This window comes from Brachyistius frenatus, unplaced genomic scaffold (genome assembly GCF_029030835.1).
Source record: "Brachyistius frenatus isolate BFR_SWC_R1_liver_20210118 unplaced genomic scaffold, ASM2903083v1 Contig_285, whole genome shotgun sequence".
Lineage (NCBI taxonomy): Eukaryota > Metazoa > Chordata > Actinopteri > Embiotocidae > Brachyistius > Brachyistius frenatus.
In genome coordinates this window covers 384,578-409,862 of record NW_027210884.1, presented here as the reverse complement: position 1 = coordinate 409,862, position 25,285 = coordinate 384,578, and the positions used below count along the sequence as shown (strand labels likewise).

Here is a 25,285-nt window from a genome sequence, read left to right as displayed (position 1 = left end):
TCATTAAGTTAGTTGTCTAGTTGAAACTGTTTAGTACAGGATTTAATCATTAAAAGGTCTTCTCAATATTGTAAATACAAAAAAATACAAAATATTAAAACTTTGTAAAAAAAAAAAAAAAAAAAAAAATCAACAGGATATGTATGTGGTTCTTGAAAATTAGTAGAGATTAAAGTCCGGCATAGTTTGAAATATAATTAATTTTAGATTCTTGTTTTTGCAGTTGTATTTCTATGACTCAGCATCAAGAGGCTGTTATTATTGGGATATGAGAATAAGAAGAAAGTAAGCAACTGTCTTGCAATCATACTGCAGTCTCTCAGTTATATTTTGTACAAAAACAACAAAACCAACACAAGAGATTTATGCCATAGACCCTGTTTTGTTTTAAAGTATCATACCTCATTGACAAATATAATTGCATGAGATGATTTCTTCAAAATCAAAAAGGGAATTCAGTTTTAATTGGAGTTGGGAAATTGTGAAATTTGGGTAAGTATTTAATCTTCTATGGATTATGCTGCTAAAGTCATGTAGGGATTTCTGAATTGAATCATTGTGCCTGAGCCCCAGCTTGCCATCTCCATTGTAATAACAAAGAATAATGTGATAATAATGTCCTAGGTATGGAAATGATCTTTAACATTTGGAATCTACAACCCATTCACATACTTTATGAGATAAACATCCAACCCTCAGGTTTCTCTGTGGAAAAAAAAAAAGATTGCTGTGGCGATGGCATGCTTTTATAAATGCCTGCTATTTACAATGTAAATCAGGATACATATAATGTAACTGAATCATAACAAGATTTTTGCCTTTAAAATGGCAGATATTCTTGTCGTGTTAAAATGTGATTTCAATTCCATCACAAGACATGTTGAATTTTGATTTTAAAAAAAAGCACTGGAGTAATTAATCAGTCAATTATGGATCTTTCCCATGTAGTTTTTCTGGTTCTATGTTTTACTGCGACTAGTTGACACATACATTTTTATTTAATTCAGCCAATAATAGCAGTTGCATACGTTTGGCCTTGTCTCTGAGACACATCTCTTGTCTTGAGACACATTCTAAATAGAATAATAGAACGAGTGTTTGCCAGGCATGATGTATCTTACAAAAAGGTGCCACCGGCTGCATTATGGGAAATGTTGGATCCAGCATATTTGTTCTCACAGGTGTTTCATGTCATTTATTCTCAGGGATGTTTCACATACTTTATGGAGGTGCAATATGTAATCACTGGAGTACCCATGTAATCAAAATGTTTATTTTCCTTTAAATTGTACAATGTGTTGATGCTCAGTTTTACATCATACAAATTGCATTCAGTTACAAAGTTACTGTCTACATTGCAAATAAGCTACATTTTACTTGTATTTACTATAATTTTTTGCACAGATGCTTTCACCTCTACTCATGTATAGCTACAGCAAAGAAACAGCTTTGGGTAGATGAGAGGCTACTTAATCATTAGCATTGCGACAGACAGCAGGCTATGTCCTTTAGAAGGGTTTGCGCAGCATTGAAGTGTCATGCAGTGAACGAAGACATGTTGTTAGAGCCATCTGTGGACCTCAAGCCGGAGATGCAGATGTCAGATGTCCCACGGGATGAGCGAGCAGAGTAGATGTACTTTTTGCTGTAGCACCATAGGTCCAATATTATTTGCTGAAAGTGGCTCCTGAACTTCACGCCGACGAAGGCGTAGAGGATGGGATTGAGACAACAGTGGAGGTAGGCCACACTCCTGGAAACGGCCAGAACTCTGAGTTTAAACTTTTCAACCTCACAGCTCCTCTGCTTAAAGAGAGACATGGTGTGGTCCAGCAGAGCCACATTGTACGGAAGATGGCACACAATGAAAATCAGAACAACTGCCAAAACCACGCGGATGGCCTTGTGCCTCTGGTTGCTCTGTGCTCTCAGCAAGGTTCTCGTGACGCTGGAGTAGCATAGCACCATGACAAACAAAGGCAACAGGAAGCCAATGGACATTTGAAGGCTGGGTACCAGCACTTTCATCAGCATTGCCGTTTCATTCTTGCTGAAAGACAGCTGACACGTCACGGTGACGGTCTCAGCCACCAGATCGGGCTCTTCAAAGCGCTCAGCGTAGATGAGCGTGGGCAGAGTCAGAGCTACTGCAAACACCCAGACAGCTGAGCAGATAAGACGGCTGTAGATCAAAGTGCTCGAGCGGGCCCCGAAGGAGCGTCTAGCCTGAACTATAGCAACATAGCGATCGCCACTTATGCACGCAAGCAGGAGCATCCCACTGTACAGGTTGACACTGTAGGCTGACCGTAGCATCTTGCAAGCCACAGGACCCATCAACCAGGAGTTCTGCTCATTGTATATGATAAATGGCAGAGCCACTACAAAAATCAGGTCTGCCACAGCCACATTGAAGAGATAGACGTCTGTCATGGTCTTGGTTCTCTTGTAGAAGATGTAGGTGACTATTACGAGAGTGTTTCCAATCAGGCCGAAGACACAGATGATGATGTGGATCCAAGTTTGGGTGATGACCTCCACTGGGCTCAGGTTGAGGTTGCAGAGGTCGTCATCGAGGTAATTTTCATCTGTACTGAAATCATAGTCTGAAGTCACAAACGCCATATTTTGAATCTAGAGGGGAAAAGGAAAAAAAAGAAAAAAAAACAGCCATTAACACCGAACAGAAGATGTTGTCATTGAAGAAGTGGGAAATAACACTGTCTAACATTCCCAAAAGGGCCAGTAACAAATAAATAAAACTGGTGCCTAATTAAGAAGCATTACATTAGAAAGGACAGAGGTGAAAAGTCTTACGTTAGAATGTTCAATTTACACTCCTTCATACAACTCAGAATGTGGTATGCGGCACGCATCTTACTACCACGGGTGGGTTCTCGCAGCACAAACGACAATAGTCAGCTGAAGTCTGGTCTCCAAGGTGTTTTATTACACCACCAACATACAACATATACATCCCCAATTTTCTGTGTCCTTCCCTGTCTCATAGCCAACTTGCTACTCCGTGTCCTCTCTCTCGTCTGGTGTCCTGCCACTCCCTTTTATCAAGCCAGAGAGGGACAAGCAGGGATCAATTTCAGCTGCGGCCAATTAAGCCTCTCCCAGGCACCGGTCCCTGAGCCACTCCCCCCAATCAGCCCCTCCTGCAGCTGACCCAAACCACGCCCCGCCACCACATGGTACTTATGTGCTTTTTGTCTGCCATTGCTCTTTACATACTAAGATTTTACACATAGAAGCAGCTTATAAAATATGATATAATATAGTGCCAGTGTGTTACTATCAAACTCTTATTAAACTACCAAGTAGTGTCTGAAGTACCTAAAAAATGTCTACACATTAGAAAATGAATGTGTTAAATAATAATATTCAATAATACAATACATTTAAAGGAATATAATACTCTGAAAATATCATTTCCGCATAGTAAGTATTTTTTTTTACATTTGATACTTTAAATGCATTTTGTTGACAACGTTTTACATATTTGATTATGTACTTTTACTTGTACAGGAGATATTTTAGACAATAGAAATTCTACTTTTACTTAAGTACAAGATTTGAATACTTGTTCTGATAAAGGGTTTGAATATTTTAATTCAAAGTTTTCATTTTACATCGAACTGAACTGTTGAAATCCTTTTTTTTTTTATTAAGTATTCAGATCTTTCAAAGCTCAGATGGTAGAGCGGGTTGACCATTAATCAGAAGGTTGGCGGTGCAATCCCTGGCTCCTCCTGTCCTCATGCCTAAGTGTCCTTGGGCAAGACACTGGACCCCAAGTTGCTCCCGATGGCGTACAATTGGTGTGTGAATGTACTATTGGTGGTGAGCATTTTGCATTGCAGCTCAGCCTCATTAGTGTGTGAATGAGGGAAATTGTTCCCAATAAAGTTTGTGAATCCTGTACAGTAAACAAAGTGAGGAAAAAAAAAATAGAATAGAATTTTTACACCAGAGGAATAGCTATAGTGTCGATTGTGCAAAAGTTTCATCACAGCTTTGTGTTCGCTGTACAGAATAAAAGGTGGTGTTCTAGTACAGCGCTTCTGTGGTTGTCAATGACCCAGTTTCAGCCCCATTAGACTATGTTAATGCATGCAAAGGTTAGGCTGCAGGTGGCTGCACTCCTCGCTTTGTCTGATCATAGAAACAGATATGATCCTTATCAGCAAGGACGTTCGATGTAGCACTGAGACTCAGTGCATGTACATGGTCAGTAAACATAACACATTTATTGAAGATATGAAAATCATTGAAAAAATGATCAAATGTGACTACTTCATATATCTGTCTTTGACACTGGAACATTGCACTGCTGTAATTTTTCTATTTTAACTAAATTAATATGTATATTAGTAATTAATGGGAAATTACACCGTCAACATTCACATCATGTATAATGTATAAATACATGATTTCTTGGTATTGAAAATAACAGTGTTTCAACTTCTATAAAAACATAAGGAACAAACGTGATAAAGTAATCTCTTGTTTCAACACTTTCACTTCTCTCAAATATCTATAATGAGATAAAGTTTTGGTGTAGTACATGTCAATGAGGAAGGTAGGTTTGCACGTATCTGTTGGGGAAGATAGTACAATGGGAAAAGGATATGCTTTCTCTAAAAAAATAACAACACTGAGAGCTTCAATTTGTATATTTTTTCCATATTCAAATTTTTGTAAACATTTTCCGTGTGTGTAATTTCATACAGAATTACATGTGAAACTCGACACATTAAAAATCTTTAAATATAATTAATCATTTTTGAAGTTTTGAGACTGATCATTTCATTTCAACTTTAAAATCGATCAATAAAATAATGTGTGGCTTTTATTACTGCACAACACATCCGCACCACAGAAATATTGCATACAGACACATCAAAATCAGTACGCAGACACAAAACTGGGGAAGAAAAAAAGAAGAAGTTTAGGGTTTATATTTTCTGTTTTGAAAATACATACCTTGCAGAATGATGATTCTCACTCAGGTAAGGTTTTTGTCCTTGACGTCTTCTCCTGGGTACCAGAACTTCACCGGAGCAGCGGCTGCTTGTGACGAAGGTGTTCAGCTGTGTGAGGGTTTTGTGTGACAAATACTGTGCACATAAAGAAAAAAAAAGTCAAAAGAAGAAGCTAAACCCAAAACCACATACTAACTGCAAATGTGAGTTAATTGCACCACTGATCTTCCGGCTTTTGATGTCAAACTCATCTGTCACTGTTCTCCATACACAGATCCTCCTTATCTGATGGTTCTACTAACAATAACAACACTTTGTATCATTTGGTACGTGGGGACATTCCCACTTCATACTCGATTTGAATGTTTTTTCTAACCTTTGAAGTAATGCTTTATTTCCTGTGGTTGTTTGCATTCTCGCCAGCTGCCTCTTCAGAGGTCATGTTTAAACAGAAAAGATTCATTTTGTGAGCAACTGAGTTCACAATTTGTGATAATTTTAAGAAAACTCTCATGTGACGGCCCAGAACATATTTTTCGCATCCTCAATTCAATTTGAAATGCCATTTTAGAAAGGACTGAACAAAAGTTTGCTTTCCTCACCCTCTTTTGCTTTTTGTCTTTGAACCCACAGAGATCCCACACACAGAAATTGCATTTTTTTTTCTCTCATGACCTCGAGCCTATTTGTCTATATTATCATCACTTTTGATGTTTTCTGCATTTACTTGTTTTGTGTCAAGCTGGTTTGACTTTCAGGGAAAAGAATGGACAAAATTGTTACTCATTTAACAAACCAAACTACTCTTGCTTTTCTTCAACATGATAGAGATGTTATTTTGCTGGATAATTGTTGTACTGGAATTGCTTATGATTATATAGACAGAATGCTTGATCTGCTCTGTTATTTTCAAGTCATCATTTGCAGGAATATAGTGGAGGGCAAAACCATCTCAACGGTTTTTATTTTGGGAAGCAAGCCGCATTTTAACCCCATACTGTATATGCATTTAAAAAAAAAAAAAATCCTATTTTCAAACTTAAGTTACATGAATATTGGTCTTAAAAGAAAAAAAAACATTTATGTTCAAAGGTAAATACGTTTATTTAATTATTACAAAGATGCTTAAAGAGGATGTAGGAAACCTGAGCAGGAACCTTGATTATCATCATTTTCAACATAGCTGCCATTTTTGAATGCCATATAGGAGAACTTCTACTGCTAAGTTCTAATTCATTCAGAGAAAAACACATATCACACCAATTAGCATGATGATTAAAGTGCCCCTGCCAGGTTTGTTGCAGTTTGTTTCGGCTGCGTTTTGTTTCGGGCTACTTCAACAAAACATTTGGTTCACTTGCTGCAATAGGTAGGTAGGTGGGTAGGTAGGTAGGTAGGTAGATAGTTACTTTATTAATCCCCATGGGGATTTTTTTTTTTTTTTGCTACAGCAGCATTTATAAATACAGGAAAGCAATAAAATAACAGTAAAAAAATATTAAATATAAAAATGCACAGTATATACAGTACAGTATATATATATATATATATATAAACAAACAAGAAACACAGACAACAGTGTTATTGTTGTGTGATGGATTTTGCCAGAGGTGAGTTATTGTACAGTCTTACTGCAGTGGGCAGGAATGATCTCCTGTATCGGTCCTTGTGACAGCGGAGCTGGAGGAGTCTATTGGAGAACGTGCTCCGCTGTCCCTGCAGCAGGTGGTGGAGAGGGTGGTCAGGATTATCCTAATATGGATAATAGTAATACTAGACAATAACTAGTCTGTGTAGCCTTATCAGTAATTCTCCAAAATCCAACTGAAGATTTGTGCAAAGTAGCCTTTCCCGGCGTGCAAGTCCTCAGATGGAGTTCACAGTCGTCACCTCCATCTCCATTTTGTCCACTATCTGCTTGTTGACATGTTGCCCAACTCCTGCTATTGTGGTTGGGGGTCATGACCTCAAACCAAGTCACTCCGTCAGGTTACACTGTTAAAAGAATATACAGGCTATATTCAATTTTATTTTGATTTTTGACGTTTACAGTCGGAAGTGTAGTTATTTCTTCTTATTTGCCGCACCTTTCTTGATAGCGCGTGTGGGCCTGTCCAAACCCTTGCAGCAACCCGCTCTGCAGGTTCGCCCGGTGAATCCCTCCTCCCCCTCCTCTTCCTCCTCCTCCTCCTCCTCCAGCAGCAGCAGCAGCCTGAAAGTGGGAAAGCTCTCGTGTTTTTTTTTTTTTATTATTATTTTTTTATTTATTTCACTGCTCGCACTGCGTGAGCACGGACTTCCTTCACAGACCACTATGAGTAAGTCCAGCACGCTGCGAATGAAGGGCTTATTTAAGTCAAAGTCACTCGAAAAAGAAAACAAGGACTTAAAGTGGTCGGGGTCCCACGGAGATGCAGCAGCGAGCAGCCCTCGACGCAATTCGGGTTCTCCGCCTACGAGTCCCGGGTCTTTCAGACCGGGAGACAACGCTACGTTGCCCAGTGATGTTTTACCCGTTTCCCCGAAAGAAAAGAAGGGAAAGCGGTTTCTGTCGTTCAAGCTGAAACGGAAGAAATCCAAGCGCAACAAAGAAGGAGGAGGAGAGGAGTCCTTCCCTGAGACTGATGAACTGGACAGCTTCAACAGTCGGCTGTAAGCAAGAAGTCTATTCATTATTATTTGTTTGTGTTTTAAAGTTTTAAAGTCTTGCATATTAAATATGATAAGCTTTCAAACTGAAGTATTTTATAACTACAATGCCAAAGTTAAAAAAAAAAAAAAAGAAGCAAACCAACACAAACTAGACCAATTCCCCAGTTAAGTGAAAGTAGTGGCCCTATTTAATAATATCAGTGTTTTATAGTGGTCTCTGTTTAACTGGATGCTGTGAGACACCAGCGTAAACAGTCTTTCTCTAATGTGAGTGAAATGATAGAGGAACTAATGACCCCTGGAAACTCTCTTTGGGGAGGAGGTGTGTGTGTGTGTGTGTGTGTGTGTGTGTGTGTGTGTGTGTGTGTGTGTGTGTGTGTGTGTGTGTGTGTGTGTGTGTGTGTGTGTGTGTGGGAGGGGGTGGGGGGGGGGGTAGCAGTACTTGGTGTGACCAGATCCAAACTAACTGAAGCTAATCAGGAGGCAGGCGAAGCCCTAATAGTCCCCAGACCCTCACTTTGGAAGTTAGTGCACCAGTTTTCACTAGCTGACAGAAATGAGGTAACAACCTCAAACACTTCCAAGAGTGACTGTTTCCCCCCGCTGGCACTTTGTGATGTCTAAATGCTGTGGCTTTCACCTGAGCTAGGTTAGTCATTCTTTTGTGGGTGTAAAGATTGGGAAATGTGAAGAGAGATAAACAGGAGGCTGCAGGTGTACTGTTGCAATACAGAACCAAACATGCCGTTGTTTGTCTTCACATTATGCAGTTCACATTTCACATGACACGTTAGGTTTTCACCGTGTGGGAAGACAATGAAAGTAAATGGGGAAACAGAGGCTAATTCTTATTCTTGTTTGAAAGATAATTGGCCACAATTTACGTGGATGTCTTAAATGAAGTAAACTGAAGTAACAAATTCTCTTTGTTTTGGGGAAGCAGTTCTCGGCGGCCGTCAGTGAATGTGTACAGTGACGTAGTTGGTGGCTGGGAAAACTATAGGCTAACTCAGCTGCGTGAGTCACCAGCAAAACAGCAAAACTGTCAACAAAAAAATAGTGCAGGTGATATTTATTTATTTATTTTTTTTTTTACAGTGTTTTGGCTCACTCAATTATTCAGCCTTATTTAATTGAGTCCACAAATGATGCAGAGCGCAGAGAAGAAAAGGCCAGCATGCATGAACTGAGCTGCCGAGAGCAAACAGCGACTGGTGGTGCCTGTACTCAAAATTACCCCCCCCCCCTCCCCCAATGCCAACAGAAACGGACAAATTTTGCCGCAATGAATTTCAGATTGGGCAGTTTTTGGATGGACGTTTTCGCTGACGCTGACCCGACTGTCAGCAGACTACACTTACCATCAACACAGAATGGACAGCCATATAGAAAATGGCAAAATTGTCCTTTTAAGTGCTGTTGGGCAAGGCACAAGCCACCTCTTCTGTCGTTCTCAGGGACCAACCATGCACGACTTTGCTTGCATCGAGCAGCTCTTTAATGGTAATGGTGGGAAAAGTCTGACACTGTAGCCGTAAATATCCACATTGAATCACTGTTCCCTGGTTAAATTAAAGATTCTGAAAGAAAGTGGTTAACCTCATTTGGTCCCAGTCACGACAGTAAGATCTCCAGCTTGGTTTTTTTTTAATTTTTTTTTTTTTATCCCAGATACTTCCGCGTTCTCTTTTTATTCTCCTTTAAGCATGTTCTCCGTATTGTTCCATCCAGACTTGTTAATAGGTTGAGCTCTAATCCTCTGACTCAGTCATTATTGTCACACATTGTCAGGTGCGTTGTCACCGCATTGATACACGCTTTTGTGAGGCAGTAATTGCAAAACAATTCATGCTAAAATAAAAAAAATAAAAAACCTTGCTGTGCAGGGTATGACACATTTCCCCGTTTAATCCAATTACATATACGTGTCTCCATCAAAATGATATTGTGTCAGAAATAGTGTGAGTAATGAGGAATAAAGATGACACAGTGGGGACAAAACTGACAACACATGCACATGTGATACTGCACATTTGTGAGACAGATGCATGGCATTCGCATTTGTTTATTGACGAGTAAAAACATCACCTTTTAATGTTGGAATGCACAACCAACTATATGACAGACAGCTTTATCGGATGGATTGTTGTTGCCTTCTGTTGTGAGTCCCTCGGCGCATACATTTATTTTTTTTATCTCCGTTCACAGATAAAAAGGTCTTTGCTTCCCAAATATCTGCAGGGAAAATACATTTCATTACACTGGGAACTGTCTACTGCAGTATGATGTGTGTTTATATAAAACTTGCTGTAATGGATAAGGCTACGTGCAAAGGAACTCCAAAACAAGCTGACAGGCACCACACCTCTGTATAAAGTTGTCATGGCTGAAGGGCCAGGTTATTTTAGTAAGGAGGTGATTTGCGATATTGCGTTGCCCTGTCATGTACTCTATCAATGTTGTTTAAACACAGGGATAACCATGATATTTTCAGATAGTCTGTCTTGGCAGACATTTCTGTTGCACTGGATTGTAAATCTGAAAAGTGCCACGAATAGTTCTGTAACAACAGATGGAAAAAAAAAAAAAAAAGAGAGAGAAGTCTGCACGTACCCAGAGTATCGTCTCCCCTTCGCAAAGTCAGTCACCGAATGAGACTGTAAATATCGGCAGGTCAGATATGGACCCCTCTAATCTGATATCAGAAGGCTGTAGGGTGAGGGGGTTTCTGAAACTATCCAACCATTTGACATATAGCTTGGACAGAATCCCATTTATTGTTTTATATTACTACGTGTCTGTGTAGCCGGTGGGTCAGCAGTATGATATTATACTATTCAGTCCCTCCAGGAAATCTAAAATATTCTAATGAAATGCTTTTTATCAATGGAAGTGAACAATTTACTTTATGCTAAAATAATTTTATGCACACGTCAAGTTGTAAGAGATTTCACTTTGTTTTTTTGTGCAAATCCAGGCCTTTGTGTTGAATTGATATTAATTTAACAGCATCTTGATGTAGTCGTATTCTATATTACAGTCACAGGCTGTTCTGTAATGCTGCGTCACTATTTTTTATTATTATTTTTTTTTACTTTTATCTAAATAAATAAATAAAATAAATTAGAACTAAAATATTTCTGAGATGTGTAGCGCGCTTATTATCAAAGGAAGCGATTACATACGTATTCCTTCCATTCCATTATTCTTTCTGGACTTGCAATTTTACTGATGAAGAACTCATTTAAAACTCTTGCAAATTAGATTGCAATTTTAGAGAATGTTTGACGCAAAATGAAGCTTTTCTGATCACAACAATCGCAAAAAAAACAACTCCTCAAAATTCCTGAGGGACTGACTATCGGGCAATATAAGTTTGGTCGATTTTTGACGTGCCATGTTTACTGTGAAAGCTCTCCCTGTCTCTCTCTCTGAATGTGTTTGGCCATTGGAGGCAACGTTGCTAATCAAAGAGAAGGATTGGCTTTAGGGTTATATTGGATTTCTTGATGTTTTTTTGCATCACTGCAGTCCAGTGCCTCGATCTCGGGTATATATCTAGTTATACTGTGTGTAAACAGTTGTGCTCTGAACTTGTTGGAACTTATATTATATCATGAGACATTTATCTATCATAGTATAAAATTAAGTGTACAAAAGCAGAGCATTTGATTTATTTATTTTGCAGTCTCACAATTCAATTCGGAATCAATTCCAAAAAAGTTTTGATTCAGTAAAATCGGGGCACTTTATGTTGGTGTTTAGTCCAGTTGACTCTTTGACACTATCGACAATTAACGGGTGGATAATCTCCTAATAGAAGGGGGAAAACACTGTTTTGCCTTGTTGAACCTTTATTTGAAACTTTTCAAACCAGTTTGTCCACACAAGAGTTGCGTGCACTGCAGTAGGCATAATGGGGACATCTGTGTAATTGCAGACACAGAACATACCCCCCCCCTCAACCCCATTGAAAACATAAATACATCCATATCGAAAAATGAATGAATGAAATGAATTTAGGCTGTTGGAATACAAAATGTGTGTGTCGAGTATCAATTTGTTATTGTTCACATGCTTGGTTGGAGCTCAGCTCTGTGAACAAATGTTACTATACTTTAATTTTGTCAATGTAGCTCTCGGAGCCGAAACGTTTGGAGACCCCCGGCTTGCAGTCATCCAGATGGGAGCCCGACGTCGTGATGAGACGTTTTTGTGAGCTGACTTGACAGTTTTTGCCACCGCAGTGTTTTAGCTGTAGTTCAGGCTTAACTGTAAACCCGCCGACGCAGCGCAGTGAATGAGTGGGTGAGCGAGAGAGCGTCGGTGTGGCTGACCCGTGCGCTGATCTGCGCGGAGTTGGGTGCAAAGTATAAACTGTACGTGTGCAGGACATTATGAAACACATTTTGGTGTGGTGTCGGTGTTTGCCGACTGCTTGAACGCTAAGGTGTGAAAAACATGAAGTAAGTCGGCCTTTTCTTCGGAATCTCCCTGTAACAACATTCAAAAGGTCATTAGGAGCTGGAAAAATGACGTTCATTTCGCTGAAATATTCTCACCAAATTATTTAAAAACACAGCAGATGAAAGTTTACATCTCAACGAGCAGACTAGGTGCGCCTGTCACACCATTTACAGAGAAATGTGGATTTGTGTCGTCACAATTTCTCCTCCGTCCCGAAGGTGAGGGTGCGGAGGTTGAACGCCAAAATGATCAAGTCAGCAACTTTTTCCACAACACCTGTGGTCTTACGGCAGTTCAGGAACGAACAAGTCAATCACCCTTCATGCAATTACTCATACCTCATTTGTTTTTTTAGAATTGAGTATGAATTATAATGATGGTAACTAATGGGTGTTTGTAATGGTGCGGGTACATTGCGACACATTAATGTCTGCCTGACAATGTCTGCACTAAACCCGAGAGCGTAATCTCATTAATATTGAACAGCTTTGTGATGATGAAGGCGTTGTTACCATATGATGATCGAGGAAAACAATGGACTGACAAAAGGATCCAGCGCCGGGCTGTCGAGCGGGTTTGAGAGCAAATCTGCAAACGTCACGTCACGAAGGTCCTGAGACAGGTGAAGTCGGATTTAGAGGTTCAGACTGTCTTTGAAGATGAAAGCGTTTGTATTCGTACACATAGACCGAGATGCTTTTGGCTGTTGGACCTGAGCTGTAGCTCACTGCTCTTTATGCACACCTGTTCACACTTGCTTATTAATATGCAAACATGGACGTGACAGGTCTCCATATGAGGCGACGCTGCGTCGCCGACAGTCCCACAGGTAAACCATTAACGTCCTACAGTAAATATCCTTGACATTAAAACTGTGTTTACTACAATACTCAGGGGGAACAAAATAAGCTTAACCCAGAAAAAGAATGCAGTTCTCCCGCAACTACACATACCTTGCATAGTTTCATATCCGCTACAGCCATTACATGATCTGGTGTTGAGGTAGATAGTATTAGCGACCTAATGCATCGAAACTTAATTGTAACTCTCCTCTTCATGTGCTGCTGTCCAGTATGTCTTAGTATTTTAACACCGAATACTTTTTAAGAATTTTGTCGTGCATATTAATAATTGCACGCTCACTGTAATGAAGAAAGAGCACGATTAACAAGATAGATAATTACACTGAACAGGTCTTTATATCACGTGTTGTTCCAACAAGCGGCACAAAGACACACTTCTTCCTGCATCAGCGTAGTCACTTCTTCACGTCTCAACAACTACCTCTCCTTTGGTTGAGCTCCAGTTCATCCCCTTCCTGTTTCCTGCTGGTTTTTTTTTTTTTTTTTGTCTTGAGTCTCTCTGCAGGAATCCACTTAGCCTGCAGAGCTTTCGACTTGGAGCACTTTCTCACCTATCCGATGTTAAGTAATGATTGCCTGCTGATTGATTTTGCTGCTGTTGCAGTTTACAGTTGCTATTTGAATACTGACCAACCAGCAAATGCCTTAAAAACTGATTACGTCACATTCCTTAAAAAAGGACTAATGGCTTTTTAAACCGGAGATTTCTCGTCATGCGTTCAACCAGCCAGCCAGAGTTACAGATTTTTATGTTCGTGATGAAGATAATTGAGTTGAAAGTATTGAATGACGCTCTCTGCTGACTGTTTTAGTTCTTCTCGAGACAGATATTGCGGAGTGATTTGGAGAAAGGGGGTGTTAATGTAAAAAAAAAAAAAAAAAGACATGAGCGGGAAGAGCAAGACAGAAAACAAATGAATGAATTTATATGTAAAGGATGTCGCACCACAAAGCTGGTTGTGAAATATGGTGTCTCACGTTTTGAGAGAGATTTTTTTCCTGAAGCTTGAAACAGGTTTGTTGGTTGAGAGAATTGTTTTCCTTGTACAGACTCTATAAAAAAAAAAAAAAAAAACGTCCCTGTTTGTCATATATTTGCATCTATGGTGTTCATTCAGTCTTGTAATACCTGATTTGTTGTGGCACATGGTTACTTGCCCATGAATCAGCCAAAAATGGAGGTCGCAACCTTTGTTCTGACTCAGTAAACCAAATGTTTGTGAGGAATGTTGTTTGTGCTGCTGACACCCTCTGTTGTGATTGATGAATTCAGTTACATAAGATGCACAGACACGATCGTAGTTGACAGCTCTATCATCAGTCACATGAAAAGATTCATTCAGGCATTCAAACCAGATCTGTCATTGAATTTGTAACGTGACAAGGCCTTGGACTTGTTTCGACTTGCTTTGTGAGTGAGTGAGTGCTCTTTTTTTAGTCATGCTGTGTTGTGGCCTGACGTGTTGATAGTTGATCGGTAAACCCACCACTTAAGTTCAGGCTCATCTTCTTGACTAACTCTTGGACACCTATCCGAGGGCCTCCCTGATTATTTGACTAAATTGCTATAGAATTATTTGTAGCAATTCATTATCCCCAGAGGATGAATACTAGTGATATTTTCTGATTTCATTTTCATTTTTTTTTCATCATCATCTAATCCTTGATGGATTAGTACAAACAGTGGAACAGCTATTCATGATCCTTAGGAGATGGATTCTTCTGACTGGTGCTCCCTTTACTTTAACTATATATCCCTAGCAGGTTAAAAAAAAAATTTTTGGTTAAAGATCTGTGAGGAAGAAATCCACACTCGAACACTTTGAAAATCAGTCACAAAATCAGCAGGCGGACAAAGCATTTTTGGCCTCTTTTGTGGCGACGGAGGAGTTGCAGCATTGAGCACTGACGAACCCGTTCTGTGTTTGAGCAATCCAAATCAAAAATGACAAAATACGGACTAAATGCTTCTCCAAAGAGTAGCTTCTCATAAAACATTTCAGGGAAGACATTGCTGTCAAAGAAATCCGAAAGGAGAACAGATTGCAAAACAGCAAAGACATTTTCAGCCAAAGGCCTTTTCTTTTTTCTTTTCTTTTTTTCAGCTGAAAGTAGTTCTAGCTCTTTTGTTTGTAGTTTTGCCAGTGTGATTGCTCATGCCTTATACATGTTGAACCCACAACTGAACGCTGCACTAGAAATTGCAGCCTTTTCCTTCTGGTTAACGTCTGTGGCTTACAGTCCTTTTGGTAAATGTAGTAAAAATCCATGTTCCGCTTCTGAAGTTCGTTGCGTATATACAACTTTTAAAAGGATATTTTTTTTAATACAGGAGAGCCAGTTTTGTGAAGTACACGAAGCTTTGTCTTGCGTGAGTCTTCACGGTATGAGTACAGTTGTTGTATCAGGTGATCATAACAGGTATGGTTATAAATAAAACCACATCACCTTACCTCACCTACCTACATTGGTGTCAGTCACTACGACATCAAAGCAAATGCTCCCTTCTAACTTTGAACAACATTTAAATACTGCTGCGCTGCAAATATGAAAATGAAAATACTGTACTTAATACCTCTCCTTTTTCTGAAACTGTGCCATCTTCTCACCGGCTTATTAAATATGTCTTTTTAGGATGTCGACGAAGAGCTTTTATCCTGATATTTCTCAAGACTTGATGTTGCCTGTGGGTTCATGATGTTATGATCGCTACATAGACTAAAGTGATTTACGGTCTTAAAATCTGCACACAACACCGTGCAGTGGGAAGTTATAATCATCGCGAGTGAGGATTTCAAAATGTGTCTTCCCCTCAGTGTTGGGTGTTAGGGCCCTTTTGTGTATCCGTAAGGACTTCAAACACAGCCGTTCAAAACAAGGTGAGGCAGCAGCAAAAAGGCCGGTTTAACTAAAGTAAACTTGACCTGGATTTGGTCCCGAAACACATACTTGATATTGAACTTTATGCGCCGATTCATTTGACGACTTTTAAACAAAAAAGCTAATATGCAACAGTGTGCAAAGGCGAACATCATTTTACATTTCACACCTCCAAGACTGTAAAACAGTAGCTTTTGGCAAGCTCGAGTTTTTCCATGGTAAAGAAAGTTCTTATTTTTGGGGATAGTGAAGTCCATCATCGTTATTATAACACGTTGAGCACAGAAGAAGAAAGAAACAAGACATAAGAAATCTCGTTGCTGCCGTGAGCTCTGAAATAGAAATCTGAAAACACAATTCAGTGTCTCAGCAGTTTAAATAACTTGTATTTTCCTGACAGAAATTGGCTCCCATACCTTTAAGAATAAGTAGAAGCCTGTATAAGATAGAACGTGAGAGAGAGAAAATGGGAGACGTCACTGTGTGATATGGGTTTCTGTCAGCATGATGAGCTGCCATGTACCCGTTTAACTACACATCTTCCTCAAGGTAATCGTAACAATAAAATGCTGTCGGCATTTTTATTACTTCCACTGCACTTTCTGATCGGACAAAACGCGCAGTCGTCTCTGTGCTGCAAGTACGACAGAGATTGGTTGCACTTTCTTCGGCAGATCCATCGTGTCGGCAGGTAAAAACTTGCCTCTAAAATGCTTTAAAGTATTCACAAACATTTCAGTTTGGTTTCCATTGCGCACCATCGTTGCAGTTATTGTTCCAAATGGAAGTGTAGTGGCTGCAGCCTACTGGTTGTTACAGACCCGCCCTGTATCTGGCAAACACTCAGCCCTGCAGAAGTTGTTCCAGGCACTCCTTAAAGCTCACTCCTTCTTACAAACAGCAGCCGTTTTGGATTCACAGTGCAAAGCTACACTACAGCCTATTTATATATATATATATTTTTTTTTATCATGAACACTGTGTTAATCTGTTGGTTTGTTTTAAAAAATTAAATAAATACATTACTATGACTTTGGCATAACTCTGTGAAAAGTGGAATAAACCAGAACCACTGCAGAGTGTGAGCCTCTAGTTTTGGCAATACTTTTAGTTTAGTGACCAGATCCAAGTTTCTTATTGGGCAATAGGACCTTGGACCAGGCCCCTTACATCAGGCAGCAGTCCACACAGGCTCAATCTGTATTACGCCATCTGTTGTGAAAAGCAGTTAAATCCACTGCCTTTCTTCAGTGTTGATTTTTTTATTAGATTCTTCTTTCTTTTTTTTTAAATATTAATATTTCTCAAATCAACAGCTTCCAGGGACTCATTAAACCCCTCATATACCAAACAGAGGGTGAGTCAGCAGTTGACTCCTTTCCATCCCTTGTTTGAGTTTATTCAGTAGCTGCTGCTGGTTTGACGAACTAACTGAAAGCAGTTTATTTTCTTTTTTTGTGCCTATTTTTTCCTGAACAATGAAAGATGTCATGTTGATAGTCTTTTCTTGGCGCCCGCCTGTTGTATCAATGTGGTATTAAGTTTGTGCATGCCTGTGTAATTCATTCTTACTTAGTAGGTAATGCAGCTTTTTTTTTTACATGTATGTGACATAGATTGGGGTCTCACTTTTTTTTTCCGGAGAAATATCTATTGAATAAGGTCCAGTCCAGTGACGGTAATAAAGAAAAAAAGAAAAAAAAAAAAGAAGAAGCAGACTGTCCAGTTCATGCAACATAAAAGATTATGAACAAAACACACCAAGGGAAAAACACAAACTGTTAACTTCAACTGACTACTATTTATTCAGTTGAAAGCCAACGATAAGAGTTGTTGGAGAAGTTCCAATTCAAAACTGTTTTTGATTAGTTTGTTATCTTTGCTGGCCTCCTCCTCCTCTCTTTTTTTTTTTTTCGGGTTGGGAGGTTGGCGGTTTGTGCATATAATGATACGGATATGTACGGATCCACATGACAGCTCCAGCTGAAGACAGCGCCGCCACCGCCACCGCTCCCAGTCCTTACCGAGTACGCTCCGGTTGCGCCAGATGTCGCCGGCACAAGGTGGCGGCACACGGTCCGGCGATGTTTTGGCTTCACTTCTGCGCACCAGGAGGAAGCTGCGGTGGAAACACAGTTTTTTGTTTTTTTTGACATTTTTGACTTTTTTTTTTCGCTTTCCTGCCGAGAATTAGATGAGAAGATCCAACACCGCTTAAGATTTTCTCCTCTTAACATCGTTATGTGGCAAGTTATAATTAGATGCGTTTACAGCATGTTTTAGTTTCATGGGGTGGGTTACATGCTGAATGTTTGGCTCTCGGACAGCTGGGTCCTTTATATCGTGTACACTTGAACTGATATTGATTTTTTTTAATTTTTTTTTTTAGGTAGCTTCTTGTTGCTAACCCCATCCACAGGAGTACATATCTTAGCTTGCTGGTACAGCTGCCAGCTCTGCAGTATCCCAAACTACCTTGGGTTAATACACTGGCTACGGATGAAGTCATTTGCACAACAGAATTTCAACAAAAAAAAAAAGGCAAACTGTCCCTGTAATGTTTGCAGTGTAACATCATAGATACACTCCTGGGGGGGGGTTTGGTTTTTGAGCATACGTACTTGCAACATTTCAACAGTAACGGTACCTTTACCCAGAGTGCACCATTCTTGGCCTCACAGTGACCGTGTTAACTGGCTGTTTTGAAAGGGATAAGCAAAAGTTCAGCAAGCATCCAACCAATGCAGCTTTTATAGATCTAATTATTTTTTGTTACAAGTTCCACTTCTATATATATATATATATATACATATATATTTGTTTTTTTTTAAATCTCTTCATCCTCAGTGAAATCACATCTTTAAAAATCAAATATTTTCCCTTGGGAAATTGTTCAGTAATGACATCAGTTGCCATGGTTTTTCAAAGACATAACGGCAAACATTCCTCATTAAAATTGTGTGCTTTAAACAGTAGAGCTTTGTCTGAGGTGCAACAAAGAGAAGATTCAGGCAAGTTGGAGCCGGTCTGCGCCTGTACGTGGACAGAGTGTGAAGGAGGCAGGCTTTCCCTGGGTGATTTTGCAACTTCTCTTTAACAAGGTCAGGGGTTATTCCAAGAGTTGTTGTTGTTGGGTTTTTTTTAGGTAAGGATACGTCGGTTACGTTCTCTTCTCCCAATGAGTTTTCCTTGTTTTTCAGATGACGCTCGGCCTTCAGCTTCATCTGCTCGCAGATTATTTTTTTTTAAATTTTTTTTTAATACACCCCAAAGGTCATGTTAAGCTGCGTTCAGACCAAATGCGAAGCGAATTACTCCCGCCGAGCGATTGCGCACACAAAGTCAATGCGTAGACACGAAGGGCAACGAAGTTAGCGGCGGGTGACGCGAAAGGACGCGAGTACTCATCCGCGCAAGTCGTAAATATTTAAGTTGAGTGCACTCTAAAAAGAAAATGGTTGGACCTACTTAATAAAATGACTTCAATTGGTAACACACAATTGAATTAAGTTTGTTCAACTTAATTTATCAAGTTATATTAATGCAATTGATTTAAGTCAGAACTACTTAAAAACTGGATTCGTTTCAAATCAGCAGTTTACATTCGTGCAACTTAAATTTAAAGCGAGTCAACTTAAAATTGAAAGTTTTTCCAGCTCAAATATTTGCCTTATCCTAAAGTAAAATACTGTTCTTCAACAACCTAATAGTATACGTTCAGCTACAGTAGTTTTTGCACTACCTTTAGTGTGTTATTTTACTTTGTTCAATGTCATTAAAATACTTCTCAAGCAATTACAATTTTAAGTTGGCTAGAGACAAAAAAAAAATAGACTTGAATTTGTTAATATTAAGACTTTATTAACTTTATGGTCACAAACAAAGCAAGGCAAACAAATATGCAAATAATGCACAACACTCTATAACGTTTTGGCCCAAAAAAGTGTGGAACAAAATTTGGCCATGAGGTAAAAACTTTCCAATGGAAATCAACATATGTAACATACATGCCATGATCAGTAATGTCAACTAGTTTTGTTGTAAAACTGATATGTAGTAAACAGACCTAACGCGTAAAACCCTAATCTTAACACCACACGGTGTTCTTCTTGTGAGCTTGTACCACAAACACAGCCTGTACTACAGATACTGCGTGCTGTGTAATCGTTTTTTTGAACACATCAAAAGTTAAATGAAACCTTTTCCCACGAAGAGAACGAACCATGTTCTGAGGAAATAATAGCGAATTCCTTATACAAAAAAAGTTTTGCAAAATGAGTGAAAAAGCATATAACATTGTGCTTTCAGGAATATTTGTTGTGTTAATAATGTCTCTTGGATCAAACAAACGCCTGACATTTGAAAAAGGCTCAATTGTTCCATGCTTCATGAACACTACTGTGCTCCTGTAACATGGTAGTAGGCCAGTTTGTGGCCCAGAGGAGCAATGAATCAGAGTGTACCCTTACTGTGAGCTTTGAAGTCTGCCATATAGATTTTGGATTTTGGGGGACAGCTTGTGCTGCTCAAGCCGCATGGAGATTTTCTGGAGAGCCTCAAAAGTGAAACGAAGGGGTTTGGGATAAGCTAGGTTGAGTACGTATATCAAACCTAGAAGCAGGGCACAAGCTGAGGCAACCGAGGTCAGTCCATTCAACACCTCCACACCCTCCATGACAATGCCAATGTCTTCAGGTGGTGGCTCTTGTATTCTTTCCCCCTCTTTCTGAACGACAAACACTCCCACGGTGAGCCGCTCAGTAAATCCAGCTCCAGAGTCCAACAGAATGACACGAACACAAAACATCCCTGGCATCACTTTGCACTGTATATGGTAACTTTGCACTAAAAATGGCACTGGGCCTGAGTCCTCCTCTGTGATAACTCACTGTTTATTCCCATTCCTCGGCTTGATCAAAACAATAAAACTATATTGCGCCACAGTGTATGAAAGGTTTTTGCTCGAGGGAGGGATGGAGGGATGGAGGGATGGATGGTTTATTAATCCCCAAGGGGAAATGTTTTCGCTACAACAGCATTTATAGATACAGGAAAGAAATAAAATAACAGTAAAAAATATGAAATATAAAAATGCACAGTATATACAATAAAATAGAATAATTAAATTAAAACTAACTAAACAATAGTGTAACTTTTTTTTTTATGTAAACAACCAATAAAAACAGACAACAGTGCTATTGTTGTGTGATGGATTTTGACAGAGGTGAGTTATCATTTTATATCTAACATAATAGATTCGGCTCACAACATATAATTTTGTTGTGTGAAAGACCTGCCTTCTTGAGAGGAACCCGACTGTTGAAAAAAAATGGCGGCTGAACTCGTGGTGGAAAATCTGGGAAAAGGTGTGGACGTCAAGACGTCTGGCGTACAATACGAAGAAAAACTTAACTGACGCGCTTTTACTGAAATAAGAATAGCAAGTTAAGAGTGCAGAGTGTAATACTAAGTTGATATAGTCCGCAAATGTAGACTACCATCACTAAAGCAGAAAACTGAACGACACTCATTCAAAACATTACGTTACTTCAACTACTGCTCAAATTCTCTTTTTTAGACTTTATTTAAGTAACACTACACAAATATCTGATCTTGAAAAACTGATATTTAAATACATGACACTGTACTTTTATTGTAGGGTGTCCCTCTGATGTTCCTGTAAAGGCATGGCATTCAATTTATCTCAACCCAAACTATTGGAGGCCCCCATGGCAGGAATATGACACTTGATGCAGCAATTTTAATATTGATATGGAGTGACTTTAGAGGATGCTGTTGTCTCTTTCTCTCTCCACCTACATGTATTAGCATGATCAGACTCTGGTGTAACTCCATTCCCCGTATTGGCCACGTTTGATTAAAAGCAAACAAGTCAATGCTCGTTTTCTTAGAAGCCTTCAGTCTTCAGTAGCATGTAATCCGACAGTCACTCGTCCCAGGAACTCTTCCTAACATCTGTTTGCTTCATTTAATTTATTAGTAAGACTTATTCAACTTGTATCCCTTTTTTTATTAATTATATTACCTGTTTTGTTTCATGTTATTTCACCCAAAAGAAATTGTGGTATATTAAAAAAGAAAACAATAATTTCAGGAATGACGTGTAAATAAACATAGAAATATGAGTGTGTCCATGAACAAGTCTATGATGCACTATATATATATATATATATTCATTAGATCTTGTAAATAACATAATGGAGTGTTAATCACTCCACCAAAGAGCACTATCAAATGATCAGCCTGTTTTTATTCTCTGCATCAACAGCTCTACTACTCTGTCCATTCAAAGTGTGCAAGCATGAAGTATGCCAATGTCCACAACTTGACAATTTATTTTAACAGTATAAGATACAACACATTTCTTTGTCTTTACACCAAGCAACTAATGTGAGAAAGATGTGTGTTCATCTCCAGATTAGCATTTTCACCAGTCAGCCATTAAATCTAACTCTTGGCATATTCCACAGAAATAAAGTGAATGCCATGTCACGAGGACAGATACAGGAGATCATTCCTGCCGACTGCAATAAGACTGTACAATAACTCACCTCTGGCAAAATACATCACATAACAATAACACTGTTGACTGTGTTTCTTGGTTGTTTGTATATCATATATATAGATATATACTGTACTGTATATACTGTGCATTTTATATTTATATTTTTTCTGTTATTTTACTGCTATTTTATTGCTTTTCTATTGTTCTATTATTATCTTATTGCTTCTGTATGCTGCTGTAGCGAAAAAAAATTCCCCTCGGGGATTAATAAAGTAACTACCTAACCTCACCTAACCTAATAGCAATTCATGTCACGTGACTTGCTGCCAGTATTCTTTGAAAAAATAATCAAACTCTGCCCCCTTGTGGACAAATACAACATTGCATGTCCTGCTGATTGCTGGGGACAAGGTGCCTGCCTCTACAGTAAAAGGAGCAAATATCAACAATAGGCTTTTATAGTGCAATTATATATTCCCAAACAATATACTGCAACAGGCTAAAGTCTTTGTTAAATGTCCTATTCCTGGTGTAACATGCGTGCAATAGTGCTGCAAAAGGAAGTACTGACACAAGGATATTGTACAATGCAGTTTGGGTCAATTAATGACATCACACCCAGAAGTTGTTGACTTCCTGCACTTATTATACCTGTTGGTGAGCCCTTAATAATAGTCATACGACAGTAGGAGAGCAGTGCAGAGCAAGCCTCTCTATTGTTAAAATGAACTGGAATGATGGGTGTCGCTCTAAGGCAACTGACAAATTTAAGCGGCAGGAAAAAAACAAAAAACAAAACAACAGCTCCTTGAAATAGATGCGCCTTCCTCGTGCCTCACGCGTGTTCCAGAATCCTCTCTGGCACTCTAATTGCTCAGCGTACGTGGTTTGCCGCCTGGGAGTGAATGTTGTCTGTCAAGTGTCATATTTTCAGTCTCTACTTGTATGTTTTGCCAACGCAACGCCACGGTGGATTTGAAAACATTACTGCAGTTTAAGAACAATTAGTGGCGTCAGCGCCCACGTAGCAACACTAACAATGTCCCACACCACACCGGGGGGGGGGGGGGGGGGGGGGTAAAGGTTTGAGCTATTGTTTGTGCATCACTCATGAGGAACATTGTATGTATGTGTCTTGTATGTATGCATTCGCTTGACTGAAGACAGCCTGTGATCTTACGTGTAACTTTTTGAACAAAACCAACACTGAGCAATTTCTGTTGAAAATGGTGTGTTTCTGAACTCATTAGCATATAAATGACAACCAAAAACAAAACAACAACAAAACAAAAAAAACATACTTATTAAAGCTTTACCTTTAATGTGTTATTGAAAGTTAGGACACATTCAGAGAACTATTCACCTAAACTGTAGTCAAGTGAAATCAAGTTTCATGACAAGGAGTCTGATGAATATATGATACTGTAAAAACATCTGCTCTGCACGAAACAAAGGCCAGTGACATAACATCCCCCCCCCCCCCCCTCTTCCACCCCTCCACCCCCACCCCCACCCCCCACTTCTCTCTCCGTTTCCTGCCTCTCTCGACCAGGAGCTACGACCAGATGAGTGTTTCCACAGAGTGCAGTTTCCGGACCGAAACGGACTGGGACCCTCACTGTGAGTCCACCTCCATGATCAGCTTCGACATGGCTCAGCCACACAGCCCCACTTCACCCTCCAAAGTTTTTAAGGTGGGTTTCACTTTAATTCTTACTGTTTAGTTAACAACTTGCGTAGCACACAATCAACAGCCAATATTTCCTCCTGGTGTATAAAGTCAGATGTTAACTTAAGATGCAACAACAGTAGTTAAGTGTTTTTGCTGGTAAACGGGTGTACCGACATCAGCTGATCGGCATCAGCCGCCTCGTAAAATTGGCTTATTCATGCGTTTTGTTTTGGCAGACTTACAGATTTACACAAGTGTCATAGTCAGCATTTCCAAAAATGTCAGGACTGACTGCCGTGCAACTCGCTCAGCAGTCAGTACTGGCATTAAAGCTTTTCTATTATCTTGCCAAGCTCACGTTCGTGTGTATGTCATGCTGTGATCTAAATGTTTGGGATATTTATTAAGAGCTTCCTCAAACAGCAGAGAATTTTGTCTTGACAGTAAGGTCCAAAAGTCTGAGGCCACATTGAAAATCTGCCCCCCCAAAAAAAAATCAGTTTCGAACACAAGTTCTGACATGTAAGATGAAGAAATATTTCAGATTCTGCTTTATTTCTTGGTTATCAGTCAATTTAAGGCATAGTAGTGGCATTGATCTTACGTTCAAAAGGGCAGATTGTGCCTTCCGTTGAAGCAGCGGTCAAAGGAATCTCAGGTGGATTTGATCAACTCGTCAGAAACGTGTTTCCTGTTTCCAGCAGAACATTGCTCACTAAGTAGCCTTGCGATCGTAGAAAACAGAGCTTCAGAACCAAGTGAAGGTGTCTGAAGTCAGATTGTTATTCTAAGCAGATAGGGGCTTTCTCACCATCAAATCATGACGAGACTGACGGGTTCTGCATCCGTTGTATCCAAATCACGATCAGGCGAAGCAAAAAGTGATCACACCATCAGAAGATCAATGCATCAAACTTTGTCTGCTGAGAGATTGAAAACAAAATTCACTACAAATACAGAATTTGACAAACAGAGGACTCCAGTCAGCAAAAGTCCTGTCAAAGGATGGCTGTCTAGTTGTGTCTCAGCATCTCTAAAGTCCTTCTCAAACAAGGACAAACACTTGGAGTGAGATCAAAAAAATACCAGCATTTCACAGTGAATGATTGACTTTTTTAAATATTTTTCACTGATGAATGCCAGTTTAAGAGTTGTGGCTGTAACAGAATGGCGTATGTGAGGAAACAAAGAGGAACCATGTGTCTTTGTGGCGAAGGATTAATCCTGCAACATG

General features: G+C 39.4%; 2 protein-coding genes across 2 annotated transcripts in view; one reads left to right on the top strand and one right to left on the bottom strand.

Annotated features, from left to right (window-relative positions):
- Window positions 1-1,286: 1,286 nt before the first annotated feature.
- LOC138635005 (C-C chemokine receptor type 6-like) lies at window positions 1,287-5,060 on the bottom strand. Its single transcript, XM_069722299.1, has 2 exons — window positions 4,993-5,060; window positions 1,287-2,634 (listed from the first exon to the last, which is right to left on the bottom strand). The coding sequence occupies exon 2, from the start codon at window positions 2,623-2,625 to the stop codon at window positions 1,537-1,539; it is 1,089 nt and encodes a 362-aa protein (XP_069578400.1). The 5' UTR covers window positions 2,626-2,634; window positions 4,993-5,060; the 3' UTR covers window positions 1,287-1,536.
- Window positions 5,001-25,285, top strand: part of crybg1a (crystallin beta-gamma domain containing 1a) — a 46,027-nt gene continuing 25,742 nt past the window's right edge. Inside the window, exons 1-4 of the mRNA XM_069722297.1 lie at window positions 5,001-5,018; window positions 7,120-7,209; window positions 7,300-7,643; window positions 23,932-24,073. Of these exons, the coding sequence (XP_069578398.1) occupies window positions 5,001-5,018; window positions 7,120-7,209; window positions 7,300-7,643; window positions 23,932-24,073 (594 nt within the window). The remainder of the gene's footprint in view (window positions 5,019-7,119; window positions 7,210-7,299; window positions 7,644-23,931; window positions 24,074-25,285) is intronic.